The sequence below is a fragment of the Haliotis cracherodii genome, unplaced genomic scaffold (assembly GCF_022045235.1).
Source record: "Haliotis cracherodii isolate W230 unplaced genomic scaffold, xgHalCrac1.p SCAF_23, whole genome shotgun sequence".
Lineage (NCBI taxonomy): Eukaryota > Metazoa > Mollusca > Gastropoda > Lepetellida > Haliotidae > Haliotis > Haliotis cracherodii.
In genome coordinates, this window is record NW_027266279.1 from 6,203,554 (window position 1) to 6,224,287 (window position 20,734).

The window sequence follows — 20,734 nt, forward strand, 5'->3', positions numbered from 1 at the left end:
CGAAGAGTTTGATTTGCTGTTTATCTATGGGGGAATGAAACAGGGTGACATAATGCGCGTTCAAAGCAACGTCTCTCGATTCCTTACCTCTCGGAAACAGATTTTGTATCAAGAGAAAGATCAATACATTCTAGTGATGTGAGGTTTGAGTAAACAGCCGCGAAATACGCTTGTCGTGCTTTGCTTCGGCCAGGAAATCATCCAGAACCAACACGTTCTGTTGACGAGCATCAAAGTAATCCTCGTCCAAGATATCGTAGGGAATTCCTTTTACAAAGGTCAGCTGAGGCAGCTGCTCACCGAGGTCCTGATATAATGGCTGCCATTGTGTATAACACCAAACGATGCGGGAAGGTTGGGGTTGGATCAGGCCATGCCGGAGTACATGAGAGGTAAACACAGACTTTCCACAACCACTGGGTCCCACAACGAGCGCATTTGAGGGAATCAGGAACTTGAATTGTTCTCGAACATCAGATATACATGGTAAATGAGGCAGCCACGAGTGGACTTGCGATGGCGGCGGCGGCGGCGGCGGCGGCGGATGTGCTTGTAACGGCGGGTTGGCTTGACGCAGCGGCGGCGGTGGACTTGCGGTGGCGGCGGCGTTAGCGGGTGGGCTTGTAATGGCGAGTGGACTTGCGGCGGCGGGTGGGTGGGCTTGTAACGGCGGCGGTATGCTATGTTTATTTCTCCTGTGTCGTAACATGACATCTCTCCTTGAAAACATTTTTTCACAGTCCGGACAGGTGGCAACCCCCATGGTGATCCAATACGGTGTGCGATTAGAGGGTATGAAGTGAGGTATTTTAACGTCCAACCGATCCAATCAATTGCGTGGGCGAGAATAGAATATGTCAATATATATTTTTAAAAAGATATGTATGAAACTGAAGATTGTATAATGGATTAAACTATGTATAATACCAATAAAATGTGTTCCGTTCCCATTCTGTTATGAGTAAAGTAAATTGATAAGAAATCAATGCTTTTGTGTAGAACCAGGGCGGATCAAACCGGTTTTAACCGCTTGACATACAAAGTTTCCTCATCACATGTGCACCTATTTTTAGCTTTTTAATGATCGCCAAAATGGCGGGACGCAACTGCTATGACACCTACTTCCTTGGTGTAAATATCCACCTGTTGTTATGTTTGTAGAATAAGGTATGTACTTTATACTTATATATGATATCTAATTGCTGAGAATGGTTATTCATACATGCATTTACAATTTAAAATGAACATTCCTGTTGTTGACAAGTAGAAAAGAAGACACGTTGACAAGTAGACATATTGTCAGGTCTTTACAAACTACATTGCGGAATATTGAATAGGTAAATAAATGTACATTTACATAACCCAATTAATAGATAAATCATACTCCTCGCATCGATAGTCACGATATTTCTTCCATGTTTTGCTCGATTAAAGAAATGTATTTACATTTCCATGGAATGAATTCGGCCATACACAATACAACATGACACGAGTGTATTTTTAGTATCGTCATGCAACTGTTCTGTGGCCGCTGGGTGTGTTACATCATTCATTGTGCATACGGCAATGCAGCCACACATCCACTTTGTGAAGGTTTAGCACTCAATGGCGGTTGGACTCGTGTTGGACGAGCACATTTTTGGAGTCAGTGAGCACATTTTCCTTCACAATGACAGTTGTCGTCCTTAACCGACTCTCGCCAGCAATATGACATTCACTGTTATGTAGCCTGAAGTGGAATGCCCAGTGTGTTTACGTTAGACCGCCGGTTGGAGCAAGGCTTCATGGAACTAATCTATTACTATTCTATTACACTTAGACAATCTGTAAATATAACTGATGTAAAGAAACGTAACGTGGACTTTATTATTTTATCACACACACACACACACACACACACACACACACACACACACACACACACACACACACACACACACACACACACACACACACACACACACACATATATATATATATATATATATATACTATATAAAATTTAATGTGATTTATCTATGGCAGTGGTAATGAGGTCCAACATATTGTCTAAGTGTAATAGAATAGTAACAGATTAGACCCTTGAAGTAGCACTGCTGCTACTGCTGCTGCTTATACTACTGCTACCACTACCACTACCACTACCACTGCTACTTCTGCTGCTAATACTGCTGCTACCACTAGCACTACCACTGCTACTTCTACTGCTACTGCTGCTGCTGCTACTACTACTACTACTACTACTACTAGAAACGCCAGAAACCTATGATTGTGTGTTCGAATCCAGGTTCGCCCCGATAATATTTCAAGGTTTGTCAGCACCATACCTAATCTCATTAAAATCAGATCTTAGTTCTCGCTACCGCTAAACAAAGATCTTAGGACATCCCATTACGGGTCACGTTAGACCGACCTTGCGCGAACTTTGACCGACCAATGGAATGACCAATCAGAAGGCAGCTTTTCTCGTATTTTACGGCACTAATTTCAATATGGCGACTACGCTTCAAAACATATTTTGACAAATTCTCGATTACAAATTTGAAACCTGAACAAATGAACATTCTGGGATGGCTAATAGATGGTCTAGATTGTATGGATTCAGTCGTTAAACCCGTAACTATCGTTCAGAGTTTTCGAGGCTGCATGATTAGAAATCACATTCCGACTGTCACTTTCACAATCTGGTAAGCGATGCTCTGATTGGTCGGATGAAAGGTCGTTCTGACGTGACCCCTAATGGGATGTCCTCAGATCTTTGTTTAGCGGTAGCGAGATCTGAGGTCTGATTTTAATGAGATTTCACCATACCCTGACTCACCCACTGCTGCTACTGCTGCTGCTGCCTGCTGCTGCCTGCTGCTGCTACTACCACTTCTACTACTACCACTGGTACTGCTACTGCAAATGCTACAACGGCTACCGCTACTACTACTATTGCTTGTACTACTACTACTACTACTACTACTACTACTACTACTACTACTACTACTACTACTACTACTACTATCGGTACTGCTATTGCTTGTACTACTACCACTACTACTACTTCTCCAAATTCTACAACTGCTGCTGCTACAACTACTACTACTGGTACTATCACTACTTCCAACGACTACTGGAACTACTACTACTACTACTACTACTACTGCTACTACTATCGGTACTGCTATTGATTGTACTACTACCACTACTACTACCGGTACTACTACTACTACTACTACTACTACTACTACTACTTCTACTATCGGTACTGCTATTGCTTGTACTACGACTACAACTACTGCTGCTGCTACTACTACTATTACTACTACTACTACTACAAATTCTACAACTGCTGCTGCTACTACTACTGCTACTACTACTAGTACTACTGCTGCTACTACTTCCTACTACTACTGCTGCTGCTGCTGCTACTACTACTACTACTACTACCACTACTACTATTGCTGCTGGAAATTCTACAACTCCTGCTGCTGCTACTACAACTGCTACCGCTACCGCTATCACTACTACTGCTACTTCTACTACTACTACTATTGTGGGGCACGGTTGGCCCATTCGTCACTGCGCTGTGCAGAGTTGCGTCCCTTGGGCACGCCAGACAAACAAAGAGACACTAGACTGCTGTTGCTGTTTCTATTATTACTACTGCTACTACTGCTACTGCCTGTATTACTGCTACTGCCTGTATTACTGCTACTGCTACTACTGCTACTGCCTGTATTACTGCTACTGCCTGTATTACTGCTACTGCCTGTATTACTACTACTGCCTGTATTACTGCTACTGCCTGTATTACTACTGCTACTACTGCTACTGCCTGTATTACTACTACTGCTACTGCCTGTATTACTGCTACTGCCTGTATTACTACTACTGCTACTGCCTGTATTACTGCTACTGCCTGTATTACTGCTACTGCCTGTATTACTGCTACTGCCTGTATTACTGCTACTGCCTGTATTACTACTACTGCTACTGCTACTGCCTGTATTACTACTACTGCCTGTATTACTGCTACTGCCTGTATTACTACTACTGCTACTGCTACTGCCTGTATTACTGCTACTGCTACTGCCTGTATTACTACTACTGCTACTACCTGTATTACTACTACTGCTACTACCTGTATTACTACTACTGCTACTACCTGTATTACTACAACTGCCTGTATTACTACTTCTGCTACTACCTGTATTACTGCTACTGCCTGTATTACTACAACTGCTACTGCCTGTATTACTACTACTGATACTGCCTGTATTACTACTACTGCTACTACCTGTATTACTGCTACTGCCTGTATTACTACTACTGCTACTGCCTGTATTACTACTACTGCTACTGCCTGTATTACTACTACTGCTACTGCCTGTATTACTGCTACTGCTACTGCTACTGCCTGTATTACTACAACTGCTACCGCCTGTATTACTACTACTGATACTGCCTGTATTACTACTACTGCTGATGCCTGTATTACTACTACTGCTACTGCCTGTATTACTACTACTGCTACCGCCTGTATTACTGCTACTGCTACTACCTGTATTACTACTACTGCTGATGCCTTTATTACTACTACTGCTGATGCCTGTATTACTACTACTGCTAATGCCTGTATTACTACTACTGCTCGTATACTACTTTCACAACTACCACTTCTGCTCCTTCTACTACTTCTACTTCTACTATTACTACGCCAAATAATACTGCATCTAACACTGGACAAATATAGCCATCCCTGTAACCACTCCTAGTATTTCTGGAACAACTGACGATGATAATAATTAAATAGTGAGTGAATATGGTTTTACGCTGCTTTTAGCAATATTCCAGCAATATCACTGCAGTAGACACCAGAAATGGGCTTCACACATTGTACCCATGTGGAGAATCGAACCCGGGTCTTCGGCGTGACGAGCGAACGCTTTAACCACTAGGCTACCCGACCGCCCCTGATAATGAAAAAAAATAGATAGGTACCCAGGCTTACATAAGGTAAAATCAGGGATTCGAACCTACGATCATAGGTTTTCGTACGCCTAAGGGACACAACTCTGAGTAACAGTGGTAGTATACCGTTATAAACCGGTTCTGTGTAGTCCGTCTGAAAGCACGGCGTCCTGTGCCATGGTGTGGGTTGGTATCACACGTAACTGATTTGGTTATTTTGAATGTACATTTGACTAGCCTGCGATATATTGACGAAATTATGCGTCCAGTTCAATTTTGAACTGCAAGATGACAATGCCAGGCCACATCGTGCCCAGCTCAAAACTGATAATCTCTGACGAGAAGTATACGGACATTGGAGTGGCCCGCTTAGTCCCCTGTCATGCCCCCAATAGAGCCTCTGTGGGATGTTCTCGGTCAGGGAGTGTACGTCCCAGCACCCGACAGCGTGGACCATCTTGGGGTAGATCTTAAGGCGGAATGGCGGTCATTATCAAGGGCAACCATAGGCACGTTAATCAACAGTATGACATCAAGGTGTCGTTTATGTATCGCCCAACATGGGGGACATACCAGATATTGATCCACACGCCCGAAATTAATTTTACAGACATTTATCATCTTTACACCTTCACCTTCACAGAATAAAATGCGAGTACACACTGATCTATTGGCCTGGTTAATGATGTAGCCCTTGTATTCCGCGCATTTTAAACATACACATTATTGTAGAAAACGAATTTAACGTTTTTACCTAAACGAAATGCCAGTGATAATTGATGATATTTTCTTTGAATGTTGTCAGTGATGTGTTTCAGTTGTTCAACAGTACCTCCTGGTGGTGACGGATATTATCAGCAATGGCGGCGCCGCGGAAAGGAAAGAAAGCTGTCACCTGCACGACTGAAAAGGGTATACTTAATGTACTCTCAATTCTTAATTGTTTTAATTTTCATTTACCATAACTGTATCAATAAAATGCAAACTTTATGTCCACATAAGTTTCTATCATTGCTAGCCATGTTATTTCATATGTGTGTGATCTCCATGCTCAGCTTCAGAGGGAGTTGGTGGTTGGAATAAATTATAATTTTCTGAAAAGAAAATAGAAATTTCCTTTGGTTGAGAATAACAGTTGGCACGTTGTCTGTATATTTGTGCAGAAATGGTTGATGCTATGAATCCTGAAGAGTTTTAGAACATATTTTTCAAAAGTGTGTTAGCTCATAATCTGCTTATTATTCTTTACTCATGGTACAGTGTCAGTGTTGAGATTACGAAACAGAAGAAACGTCGCTACATTTGCTTTTTTTGAAAATGCAGCCAGGCTCATATCATGAAACTGGTTCATTTTTTTCTCAGAATGGGAAATATTTAGCGGACGAATGGGCAAACATGTAAAACATTGTTTTTGAGCGGGAAGGTATTGGGAGGTGCTGGAGATGAGACACACAAGGTGTATTTTAAAATAGGAGACCCTTTTCACAGTTTTTAGAAATATTTTAATAGTGCTTCAATGTTTTTATGTCAACTCATACGATTTTACGAATGGTTCAATAACAGGTCAGAAGTACACGAACGTCCACAATTATTACTTGAATGACTGCTCTGGGGTGCAGATTGGAAATCAGAATCAACAGGTTGCCGTGTTTGACGATGGTGTTCAGCTGCTGGAGCAACCACTTGGTAAATATACCTTTATACACATGTATCACTCAAAGGATGTTGCATAATAACAAGGGGCGGCCCAGTGGTTAAAGCGTTCGCTCGTCATACCGAAGACCAGGGTTCGATTCCCGATATGGGTACAATGTGTGAAGCCCATTTCTGGTGTCCCCCGCCGTGATATTGCTGGAATATTGCTAAAATCGGCGTAAAGCCAAAACTCACTCACTCACTCATAATAACAAACACTGGTTTGTCTGGTCACCATTATTTACAGGCCCCCATCAGATTGTGGACATATTTTCTTTTGGCGAACACGCTATTTGATGGTGATTCTTAAACCCAGTCATGCTTATGACAAAGTCGGAATCGTACAATCGACTCTTCTTTTATTAGAATATCCTTATGATTTTGGAAATGTGGTTTGTGGCGTTAACAGAAAGAAAACAATGATGACTTTGACCACTAACATTTCAAGTGATGACACCAAGTCACCTACGACTCAGGTGCACACCTCAGAACATGGATTATTCACAAAAATTCATGACTAATTTTTGGGTTGTCAGGTTTTTATTATTGGTGACAGTTTTATGTATTTATTTCAGAGGCATCCACTCACGGGTTTACAACTGATCAGGTTGTTGTGGCAATGTTGAATAGCATCCTCAATCCAACACATAGTGCAGATGCACAACCAGTATGTTTGCAAAAGCTTGAAGACTCTTTCAACAAACTTTATGGAAATGTTGGACGTAAACAGAGATTCAAGGAAATCACAGGTTTGAATTTACTACCATTCTTAAGACGTATCCCGGATAAGTTCAATCTAAGTTTGAAAAACTCAAACTGGTTCGTACAGGCAGTCCCACTCAAGGTGATTCAAGGACCACAGCAATCACGTGTGTCTGAAAATGAAGCAAGGATTGTACAGAGAAGCACAAAGGCAATCGAAGCAGCTGCCACTTCAGTAACTAGCTCAGATGACACAAGCGAAGAAGAAACAGATGGTGAATGGACAATTGTTGGGGGGAAGAAAGGAACTAAGGCGAAACATGTCATCGACTCTGCGTCTACAAAAAAAACAGGAAAGAAAGTGGTAAGAAATACATATGCAAGTGTACTCTCAGGTCCACCCAAGCAAGGAAGCAAGAGAACAGAAAGGGTTTCAGTGAACCCAACTCAAGCCAAATGTAATACAATGCGCCTACCATCTTCTCCATTTCAACAGCCAATGGACAGGCACCAGGTAGATCAAACGCAGTCAGCTTTTGAAACGTTCATGAAAGAAGTTGACAATTTCAAAAAAGGTCACTTTGTTCTGGTGACTGGGGATCTGACTGGCAACACTCTTTCAAAATCGGTTGAAGTTCTTACAGCCATTCCATGGATGTTGGTATTTGATTTTGATGAAAAAAGCCGTGATCAAGGTCTCCTGGCAAGGGTAGAGGAACCGCTTAAAATTGCAAGATCCTTGCATATTTGCAGCTGGAGAGAACAGGTCAAGATATCTGAAATGGCTACGACTTGGTATTTCATCCAAGGTTATCGAGAAATTCCAGAAACAAGATTTGATAAGGGATACCGAGAATGGTTCAAGCAGGTCAATGCCTCTGTTACAACTCTTTCTGAAAACGTTGCAAGTTTTGTCCAAGATACAACTGTCCTGAAAGTTGTAGTGATTTGGAATGATGACATTTCTAAGTACCTTGACTACATTGTTTGCAAGTTAGATGAAAACATACAACAGAGTATAAAGATCATCATATGCAGAGATGACAAATCCAGTGATAAGAGCTCCCAAAATAATTTCACACACATGTGTGATCAAGTTGAAGAAAACATAGCCGTTATCAATATTTCAGCACCTGATCTCTTTCTGGGTATATGTGATCACATTCATAAAGGTGTCAGTTCAAAGAGAAACTATGACTTGTTTGAAATACCAACTGCAGATGATTGTGGGAACTCGGTTGACAAGCAAGGATTTGCATGGCTACATGAATACATCCAGGTAATCTGCAGGAAGTTTCCTGAGGACTCTTCATCAGATGTTGAGCTCATCGAGGAAGAAGCACGTGTTTTCTTTCAAGGTGGAACACTGAAATGGGCGACAAGGTTTCTTTGTGGATCAGAATACTTGGATGTTGAAAGAGATGCATTGGGCCAAATCGTTGAGAAAATAAAGAACTTGGTCCTGTCATTTAAATCTGGGTTATATACCCTTCATCATGCACCTGGATCGGGTGGATCTACTTTGGCACAACGTGTTCTATGGGAATTACGGGACACATCCCCTTGTGTCCAAATACACTTCCACTCAGGCGTATCAGTTGGGGACATAGTAAGTCGCCTTGAGTATCTGTATGAGAGAACACACCTACCAATCATTGCATTGATTGATGGTGAGGATGAGCAGATTGTCCGCTATCTGAGGCGAAGTGTGAGGCAGATATGTTTGGTTGTACTCCATGTGAAGAGATATCCATATAGCATGTCTGAGAAAGAGAATACATCTAAGAATTTCTGGCTTCAGGGAAATGTCAGCCAAAACGAAGCAAGAAATCTTGCCACAAAATTTGGAAGCTTTTGCAAAGAAGAACAGAGACGTGATGCACTTAAATCTCTGAGCAAGGGGGTGAGGGAAGGAGTTGAGCATCAATTATATGAGTTTGGACTCACTGCATATCTACATGAATTTAATGGCATTCAGTCCTATGTGCATGGATATCTCCGTTTAGCCAAGAACGCCCCAAAAGAACTTCTGCCATGGCAGAAAATATTGGGTTACTTTTCCCTTGTCTATTATTATGGACAAACCTCAATTCCTTGTCAGTTCTTTGCTCATATGCTTGGAAAACCTTCCAACTATGTTGTGTCCATTGATGATTTTCCATATGAAGTTAAACAATTTGTTGTCATTGATACTTCAAATGGCAAATCAAATGAAATGAGGGCATGTCATTACATCATAGCAAAGGAAATATTAGAACAACTCCTTACTGGGGGACACACCAGCAGAAGTGAGCGGAGTGAGACACTTTCCGCAAAGGCGTGTAGCAAGTTGGGCAAGTTTGCAATCTCCTTCATTGATGATGCAAGCCTGAAAAGAGTGAAATTAGCTGTATCCCTGCAGGCAGTAATGCATATGCTTGTTCGAACCTTCATCTCCCGAGACATCAAAGACACTGGCGAAAGTGAAACACAGTCCAAGAAACGTCCTTCATTAGCGAAATTGCTGGTGGACATTACTTCTAAACCACCATACACTGAGCGACTTCAGGTGTTGCAAAAGCTAACTAAAGCATTTCCCAAGGAACCAAATGTACATGCCCACTTAGGACGGTTTTATGCAATGTGCAGGCCAAATGAAGAGGATAAGGCAATAAATGCTTTCGAAACAGCTTTGAAACTTTGTAAGAAGAAAATGGAAGGAAAAAACCCAGAAGAACAAAATGAAAGATTGAAAATAACACTTTCCCATATCTATCATATGTATGGTATGATATATGGACAACAGGTTCACAGATTTAAAAGCAAGAAAATTTCAAGCAAGATCTTTGACGTGGAAGCTTCAGATTTATTACAACTAGCAGAGTTAGCTTGTAATTTATTTATCAAATGCAGAGAAGCAAAGCCACCAGGCCATGAAGACAGCTTTGGATATGTAGGGGAGATTAAGGTCAGGTTACGGGTGTGTGACTTTGTAATTCGGCACAGTGGTTATGAAAATATGCATGAATACATTGCTGAAGAAATAAACTCAGAAAATGGTTCCCAAATTGCCATCTTCATAGAGAAAAGTATCACAGCCATCGATGACCTTATCATTGAATGCTCGACAGTTGTCGATCCAGCTGACATTGATAGTTCTTTCAATGATGCTGTCACCTGGCATCAAAGTTTGCTTGGGAAATATGGTCAAGGCTTAGAGGCATTACACTTACCTGATACTATTGGCAGTAAAAGGTTCAAAACTGCTGCCAAAAAGTTGAAACATGGTGGACATGCGCAACTTGACAGCATCCGATCCGAAGCAGACATTAAAGAAATTGTTGCTTCTTTTGAAGATATTTTTGAAGATGCATTCAACAGAGGCGTGGAAAATAGGAAAACACTTGATATTGATTTCCAGGAATGGTTAAATGCAATCAGACATGAATGTCTATCTGTGGACTACAGTTTCGAAACTGTCCTCAGCCAGGTCAGAAAGTGGCATTCAATGCTAAGTTCACCAATGTCAAAGTTCTATCTCTTTGTTCTCTCAAGCATCATTGGGTTTGGCGCAGATATGGGGAATGGCAACCCTGAGTGCCTGTCTGAGGCCCAGAATTTGAAAGAGGAACTACGGAAATATGGACGTTCAGTAACCAGGTCTCGATATCCCCGAGAGTGGTTGGGAAACACTGGAAAAAGAATCAAATGTTTGATTTCCAACAAAGTTTATGTTGGTAATTCTGAAGGAGAGGTCACAAAAGTATCAAATGCACGGCGTTCTCTGGTTGTATGTAAGGGTACCATCCGTCCTCCAAACAAGAACAAAGTAGCTGGGTTTATTGAACTTGATCTGGGCAACAACTATGTTCCAGTCCATGTGTTCTTTGTTCCGCTGCGTACAAAATTTGAAGGTCCCATTAACTCTGGTGAACGTGTGGAATTTCATCTTGGATTCAGCTTCTTCAATGGATATGAGGCTTTCAATGTAAAGGCTTTGAAAAGGTATGAATGCATTTCATGTGGATCCAAGGTAGAAATTCTCAGCTGTGAACAGTCAAAAGCTTGCGTGAATGAAAGATGCCAACAGCAAATTAGGAGGAGCGATGAATTTTGATGCTAGACGATGTTACAAAATCTTCTCGAAGTTACACAATCAGTGAACAACAATGACCCAACTGTGATTTTTTTAAATGTATGTTGACTTACCATCCGTCCTCCAAACAAGAACAAAGTAGCTGGGTTTATCGAACTCGATCTGGGCAACAACTATGTTCCAGTCCATGTGTTCTTTGTTCCACTGCATACAAATTTGAAGGTCCCATTAACGCTGGTGTACGAGTAGAATTTCATCTTGGATTCAGCTTCTTCAATGGATATGAGGCTTTCAATGTAAAGGCTTTGGAAAGGTATGAATGCATTTCATGTGGATCCAAGGTTGAAATTCTCAGCTGTGAACAGTCAAGAGGTTGCGTGAATGAAAGATGCCCACGAACATTAGGAAGAGCAGAGAATTTTGATCCAAGATGTTAGCTGTCTCCAAGTGACAAAATCAGTGTACAGAATGACCCAACTGTGAATTGGTTTAAAATGAATTCTCTGAGGTTGACAATTTTCGAATCATCAGCCTAAGGTGATATACACGAGTGATTCCAGCAATGTTGTCAAGCATACTCAGATATTTGTTTGTTTTATTACTCGGTTTTCGGATCCACCAACTCCAAATTCACAAATGTGAAATACAATTGTTACTTGTGTATTCCCATTGGGGCTGTCAGTATGTACATCTGGAGCTGCAGCTGACAGCTGACAGCTGTGACTGGTAAGTCCCCATTATGTCACCGACATGATGTGTACAGCCGCCATGGTGCCACTGTCGGTGCAGTACTTGTACCAGTTGCTGTATATTAGCAACTGATGGATCCAGCTTCTGTATCTTGCGGCACAGGATGTATGAGATGAGTTCCATTTTTTGTAGATCTGGAGTCATGGCAGGCCAAAGGATGGTCGTGATACTTAATATTGTTTTCATGCCATCCATGATAAAAATCTGTAAACTAAGTTATAAAAAGCAAATTTAGACACAATTTCATATACCGCAATTATAAGTAAATACATGTTTTCTATGTGTATTTATTTTGCAACTTTTACATTGTACATCCAGGGCTCTAGTTTTGGCACGATCTTTGTATCTTTAGTCCACAAAACTTTGAATAGTGTTTCAATATTAATAGGATGGCCAGGCGAGCTACAGAACCTTTCTCTACAACTAATCTTATCCTTAAGGACTTATCTGCACAGGTAACTAAAGATATATTGGATTATTACTACAGATGTACCTTCGTTGCATGTGTGTACTTATTTTTTATCATAACTACAAATGTACCGTCACTATGTTTGTACACATTTGATCATTTCTACAGATGTTACTCTGTTGTATATGTATATATGTACACGTTTGATCATTTCTACAGGTGTACCTTCGCTGTGTGTGTGCTAACATACATTTGATCATTACTACAGACGTACCTCCGTTCTATATGTATACGAGTATGTGTACACATGTTTGATCATTTCTACAGGTGTACCTTCGTTGTATGTGTGCTTACTTAAATTTGATCATTTCTACAGATAAACCTTCGTTTGCTTGTTACTTTAGATATTCCTTCTTTGTATGTCTATGTACACATATTTGATGTTACTTTAGACATTCGTTGATGTAATTCACACATTATTTTTGCGTCATCTGCTCAAGTAGCCCTGAGTCATACGTTCATCCTTATACAATTAAATTTTCGTTGTGTTCATTGAAATTCCTGCATTCTGATTACCTGCATTGGTCACGTGTTATTGCATTCATTTCCCAATTAAGCCACGCCCACCGAGTCGCACTACTTTTATTACTGCGGAATGTCGGGGAATTCCAATATTACAGTCGAGGGAATTCCCTTTCTGCTCACGTGTATCGTCATGCAGAGGACATTTAGCGACTTTCATGCATATTCATTGTCAAAACTACCCTTTGAAACCGAAGGCCGAAAATGAATGAAACAGCAAGCGTGCAGACTCGCTATGTTTTTTCCCCACACGCCTCGGTTCAACTTTCATGTCTTCGGGTTTCCTTTCTAACTAGCATTTTTCCAACTGTGTTTTACCATAATCAGGGAAGTAATGTTTGAATTTGGCGGTAACTGACCATGTTATTTGAACCAGCCGCCTTCTCCCGGACATATTTCTTCCGGTTCATTACAGTCTGACTGTTACAGTTCTTTTCGCCTCTTGCCGTAACTGACAGGTCCAATGAACATTGTTTTGATCCTACTCTACGTTGATTAACGTGAGCGTATTCATACAGTTTGCACATCGGTTTTTCGAATCATACCTCAATGAACCGAGAAAGATACAGTCAATCCATAAACGAAACGTTCCTTCTTTTTGTGTGTACAGACATATATTGGAGTACTTTTGTATTTAACCGCGGAAACAATTTTGGTATACTTTATCACTGTAAGTATGCTCCAGTTAACTCAAGTATGTGTATGTTAACTGGGTGATGACAACGTGTGGGTAAAAGGACGCTTATTGTATCAACTTAAGTTGGGGGGAAAGCCCGATGTGATGCAGGTGTTATATTTAGACGTTTTTTAACACTTTGGTACAATCTACGAGCCGGGTATGGTGCTGACAAAAAAAAGAATATTGAAGTTTGAATCTTGGATCACAAACCATGATCATGGGATCCTGGAACGCCTGAGGGAGGCAACTCTGAACATCAAATACGTTGTGCCCATTGACGGTATTTCTCGTAGCATTCCTTTTCTCGAGTACCTGTTTTTATTTCTTCATTCATTTTTTATTGTTAATATACGCGTCAACGCAGGGGAATAACCAATTTCGATTATCCACCGAACCATTCCACGGGGCGAAAAAGGCAAAAGTGCGGTGAAAATTATATAAATGGATCTATGAAAATCAGTGATAACCCCAGGTGTTCACAAAAGAGCAACCAGATTTTAGTTCAGGTGGTAGATTATTTTTATCGGAAGGACGTCTTAGACACCTCGGTCATTTCCGGCCTCTTTCTTTACTTGCGGGTGTTTCAGGTTATCCCTCGTCTTAATTAAGATTAATATACAATTTCAAAATCATGCCTCTTTCTATTTTGGAAAGGCTTTATTGCCAGTAAAATAGGAAGGAGTGAAGTGAGAGAATGATGTGTTTAAACAACACACACAAATCAAGGTGGTGTATATTTTATTGATATTAGTTGAATGATTCGGAAGGAAGAAAAGGGTCAATTCTATTTTATTACATATTTAATTAAAACACCGAAATATGTGTTTTTTTCTGTTATATTGTATATGTTTGTTTGTAACTAATTTCCTACGCAGCTGGAGGAAAATAAAACAGGTGTACAACTCCATCTTCTGTGTCTGTTCCTTCTCTTAACTCATCGTCACCGTGGGAGATGAAGTTTCACATTCTCGTATTTTGTTTCTCGTAATACGAAAAGAACACAAGGGTTTGTTAGGTTTAGTCAAATGTAGTTACATACAGTAATGCTATAAATATTTTGAACTAAATTAAAGTTAGAGAGGAGACATGAATTTTTTAAGATTGTTTATAATAAAATGTGAAAAGAAGTGCAACGAAATTGGTATATTTCTGAAAGCGGGTTTATTTTAAATGAGAAAAATTAGGGACTGGAAGAGGTGAACTATATAAAAAAATCCAAATTGATTTTGATACAATTTCATTTTTACTTTTGTCCGACATTGTCCGAGTTATTGATCACCTGGCTCCCGAACGATAGTCAACAATTTAATGAGGTTGTACTTGGAAGTTTACAATACCACAGCGACACGTATATCAAAAATAATAAAAGCGACAAAACCCTTTACATGTTCATAAGAGAACGATTCGATTGTACGATTCCGACTATATATGTAGTTATGTATCACTATCAAACAGTGATGATACCAGGTGGTCGCACAAAGGTGAGTTTTTCCTGTCTCACTGGTGGGACCCGTCACAAAGGCAAGGCAATTGTTCGCCTGAAATGAAGACGGGAACAGATAGTACAAGTCAAAATAGGGAATTGCCACAGACATAATTTGAAATGTTCATACTACGGCAGACTGAACAGTGAAACGGGGAACTGAATAGCAAATCCAACAACTGTGTTTTAGTAACACTCTAATGTTTCATTTGGGTACACACTCAGGGCTTCACCTCAGGGTGTATATACTAATATGACAAATAGTTACTATAGAGTAATAGCACAATAACACCGTGACAAATACCTCTTCAGAGAAATATCCAAATAGCGCAGTGACAAATAGTCCCTTTAGAGCACTATCACAATAGCACCATCACAAATAGTTCCTATATCGTAATATCGCAATAACATCATGACAATAACACTGTGACAAATAGTTCCCTTCGAGCGATATCACAATAACACCGTGACAAATAGTTCCTATATCATAATATCACAATAACACCGTGACAAATAGTCCCTTTAGAGCAATATCACAATAGCACCATCACAAATAGTTCCTATATCGTAATATCGCAATAACATCATGACAATAACACTGTGACAAATAGTTCCCTTCGAGCAATATCACAATAACACCGTGACAAATAGTTCCTATATCATAATATCACAATAACTCCGTGACAAATAGTCCCTTTAGAGCAATATCACAATAGCACCATCACAAATAGTTCCTATATCGCAACTTCACAATGAGATCATCACAAATAGTTCCTATATCGTAATATCACAATAATACCATCACAAAGAGTTCCTATATCGTAACTTCACAATGACATCATCACAAATAGTTCCTATATCGTAATATCACAATGTCACCATAAAAAATAGATCCTATGTTGAATATCACAATAACACCATAACAAATATTTTCTGTAAAGTAATATCACAATAACACCATAACAAATACTTTCTGTATAGTAATGTCACAATAACACCATAACAAATACTTTCTGTATAGTAATATCACAATAACACCATAACAAATACTTTCTGTATAGTAATGTCACAATAACACCATAACAAATACTTTCTGTATAGTAATATCACAATAACACCATAACAAATACTTTCTGTATAGTAATGTCACAATAACACCATAACAAATACTTTCTGTATAGTAATATCACAATAACATAACAAAGTGTTCCCATAGGGTTATATCTCTTGAAAAACATAAAAATATTTATGAATAACAACGTCTTTATTGTTTGTAATCACGATGGGCCCAGAAAAAGCCCCCAATCGTCGTTACAAACAATAAAAATGATATTCATACAAGTTTCACGCTCTCTTCCAACTGACCAATGCCTATCAAACACTTCATATACACTACCACAACAAGACGCCTACACTGATCCTCCGAATGTGAAGAGTCATACTGATATGACATATCAATCTACAAGTTTTCAAAGTTGTTATCATAATTACGGAAATAATATTCCTTATACATGATTGGACAATCCAGTCAACACTTTGACCTAAAGTTCAATATTTTAGACGAAGTGGTAGATCAATGTCACCTGTTTTCCCATACGCAGACTGCAGAAACTAAGCCAAAAGGTCAAAGAGACACCAAATGTATTCTCGTGACGCATACGCCTTCCTTAAGGGGGAGTATGATCTAAGCGTTAATTTGGCTGTAATGCTAATTGATTAGGGCGTTATTCTATGTACGTGTTATGATACCCTGAGGATATACTTACTATTGCTGACATCCGTCGATGGAAATAGAAAAAAAATATGCATAAAATCATTCTTTGCGACGTCAGAAAAGAGACTTATTTCTATTTATTGTGAATACGACGTTGTGTCTATATTTGTCCTGTAAAAACGCCGTATGACCGTTAATGTTGATACTTGTACTGTATATCCGCAGGATGACTGTTATGTTTATATATGTACTGTATATCCGCCGGATGACTGTTATGTTAATATATGTACTGTATATCCGCCGTATGACCGTTATGTTAATACTTGTACTGTATATACGCCGGATGACTGTTATGTTAATATATGTACTATATATACGCAAAAATGACCGTTATGTTAATATATGTACCGTTTTTACGCCGGATGACCGTTATGTTAATATATGTTCTGTATATACGCCGGATAACTGTGATGTTAATATTTGTACTGTATATACACCAAATGACTGTTCTGTTAATATTTTTACTGTATATACGCAACATGACCGTTATGTTATTATTTGTTCTGTATATACGCCGGATGATCGTTATGTTAATATATGTACTGTATATACGCCGGATGATCGTTTTGTTATTATTTGTAGTGTACATACGCCGGATGACTGTTATGTTAATATTTGTACTGTATATACGCCGGATGATCGTTATGTAAATATATGTACTGTATATACGCCGGATGACTGTTATGTTAATACTTGTACTGTATATACGCCGGGTGATCGTTATGTTAATATATGTACTGTAAATACGCCGGATGATCGTTTTGTTCATACTTGTAATGTATATACGCCGGATGACCGTTATGTTAATATTTGTACTGCATATACGCCGGATGATCGTTATGTAAATATATGTACTGTATATACGCCGGATGACCGTTATGTTAATAATTGTACTGTATATACGCCGGATAACTGTGATGTTAATATTTGTACTGTATATACACCAAATGACCGTTATGTTAATACTTGTACTGTATATACGCCGGATGATCGTTATGTAAATATATGTACTGTATATACGCCGGATGACCGTTATGTTAATACTTGTACTGTATATACGCCGGATAGCTGTGATGTTAATATTTGTACTGTATATACACCAAATGACCGTTATGTTAATATTTGTACTGTATATACGCCGGATGACTGTTATGTTAATATTTGTACTGTATATACGCCGGATGACTGTTATGTTATTATTTGTACTGTATATACGCCGGACGACCGTTATGTTAATATTTGTACTGTATATACGCCGGATGACTGTTATGTTAATATTTGTACTGTATATACGCAAAATGACCGTTATGTTATTATTTGTTCTGTAGATACGCCGGATGATCGTTATGTTAATATATGTACTGTAAATACGCCGGATGATCGTTTTGTTAATACTTGTAGTGTATATACGCCGGATGACTGTTATGTTAATATTTGTACTGTATATACGCCGGATGATCGTTATGTAAATATATGTACTGTAAATACGCCAGATGATCGTTTTGTTCATACTTGTACTTTATATACACCAGGTGACCGTTTTGTTAATACTTGTACTGCATATACGCCGGACGACCGTTATGTTAATACTTGTACTGTATATACGCTGGACGACCGTTATGTTAATATTTGTACTTATATACGCCAAATGACCGTTATGTTAATATTTGTACTTATATACGCCAAATGACCGTTATGTTAATATTTGTACTGTATATACGCCGGATGACCGTTATGTTAATATTTGTTCTGTATATACGCCGGATGATCGTTATGTTAATATATGTACTGTAAATACGCCGGATGATCGTTTTGTTAATACTTGTACATTATATACACCGGGTGACCGTTATGTTAATATTTGAACTGTATATACGCCGGATGATAGTTTTGTTAAGATCTTCACTGTTTATACGCCGAATGACCGTTATGTTAATATATCTTCTGTATATTCTGTTATGTTAATATTTGTACTGTATATTGGTGCACCGGTCACAAACACATGCAAAGGAAAGTCAATTGTTAACTGAAAAAAACGGGAACATGTGGTCCAAGTGAAAATAGGGAATTGAATAGACATTATTTGGAATGTTAATACTACTTCAGACTGAACAGTGAAACGGTGAACTGAACAGCAAATCCAACAACCGTGTTTAGTGACACTCTAATATAACATGTGGATACACACCCAGGGCTCACTCTCATCAGGGTGTACATAATAAATAGTTCTTATATCGTAATATCACAATAACATCATGACAATAACACTGTGACAAGTAGTTCCTTCAGAGCAATATGACAATGACACCACATTGTTGACATTGTGTTTCGATGAACATTTTTATGAGCACCTGCTAGCTAAACGATCATGGTATGCTGTTCACCTTCCGACACCACGTGTGTGAGTATCATGATCCAAACAAACACGCAATGTATATTTACTGTAACTTCGGGTGGCCGTAATAGGTGCACTTGTATCAAGTGCTTATCGGACTGGAGGAATCACGACATGAGCGTTTGAATGACGATACATTCTAAGATACGACGCGGATAGGTTAGACTTAAACAGAAACAACAGTTTGTTTTACATTTTGGTCAACATCAAACATGGGTATATAATTTCTTTTGCCCGGCAGTTTGTAGACAATATTTTATTAATTTATTGTTATTTGATATATATGGATGTACATCAGGGGACAGCTACCGGGATATCCGGGTTTGAGTGAGTGAGTGAGTATGGTTTTACGCTGCTTTTAGCAATATTCCAGAATATGACGGCAGGGGACACCAAAAATGGGCTTTACATATTGTACCCATGTGGGGAATCGAACCAGGGCCTTCGGCATTATGAGCGCGCGCTTTAACCACAAGGCTACCCGACCGCCCCTGTATCCGTGTCTGAGGCATCGCTGTACTGGTAGAGCTCTTTTATAATGACTAACCGTACGTCATAATCAGGGAATGCATTCATTCTTCTAGACTAAAATTTTCTAACTTCTTAGAATGTTTACCTGGAGGACTTACTTGACTCATCACAGTCACGTGCCCATAGAAAGAGGACACTGAATCATCGCCTCTCCCCCCGGGACCGGGACTGCCCCATGCACGTGCCCCCGGCTGGGTATGATTAAGTCGCATTGGACAATACGACAGAGGAAGTCAACACCTTATGGTCACATCTTATCCCGTGTATAATAGATATTACGCTGTAACTTACATTAACTGCACCAGTAACCATGCACTGTTTGTTGTACGCATTGAGGAGTGATGACACGGAGAATAAGCAAATTGAAACCACAACAAACGCGGATCCCTTGGGGTGGGGAGAGCTGGAGCGGGAGGGGAGGGTAGAGAGAGGGTGTGTGGGCGTGGAGGGTAGAGAGAGCGGATGTGGGCGAGGTGGGGTGGGGAGAGCGGCGTAGGCGAGGAATGGTGGGGAGAGAGGGTCTGGGGGTGGGAGGTGGGGACAGCGGTGTGGGGACAGCGGGTGCGGGCGTGCAGGGGTGAGGAGAGCACTGTGGTCGTTGAGGGGGGAGGGGTGGGGGGGGGGGCTGCGGGGGTTCAGTAGTTGGTAGATAAGGTGCGAAGGTGTAGGGGTTACATGGGTGCAGGGTGATGAGAGGGGT

General features: G+C 39.9%; 2 protein-coding genes across 3 annotated transcripts; both read left to right on the plus strand.

Moving 5' to 3' along the window:
• Positions 1 to 1,087: 1,087 nt before the first annotated feature.
• LOC139471633 (sterile alpha motif domain-containing protein 9-like) lies at positions 1,088 to 14,724 on the plus strand. 2 transcript variants are annotated; one of them, XM_071254032.1, is made up of 4 exons: positions 1,088 to 1,167; positions 5,778 to 5,871; positions 6,523 to 6,645; positions 7,230 to 14,724. In XM_071254032.1, exons 2-4 carry the CDS (start codon positions 5,820 to 5,822, stop codon positions 11,450 to 11,452), a joined length of 4,398 nt encoding a protein of 1,465 aa, XP_071110133.1. In that variant the 5' UTR covers positions 1,088 to 1,167; positions 5,778 to 5,819; the 3' UTR covers positions 11,453 to 14,724. The 2 variants fall into 2 exon arrangements, with proteins under 2 accessions (XP_071110133.1, XP_071110134.1); XM_071254033.1 differs by lacking the exon at positions 1,088 to 1,167 and adding an exon at positions 1,599 to 1,648.
• LOC139471966 (ATP synthase subunit a-like) lies at positions 1,093 to 4,255 on the plus strand. Its single transcript, XM_071254473.1, has 2 exons — positions 1,093 to 1,131; positions 3,581 to 4,255. The coding sequence occupies exons 1-2, from the start codon at positions 1,093 to 1,095 to the stop codon at positions 4,253 to 4,255; spliced, it is 714 nt and encodes a 237-aa protein (XP_071110574.1).
• Positions 14,725 to 20,734: the final 6,010 nt, after the last annotated feature.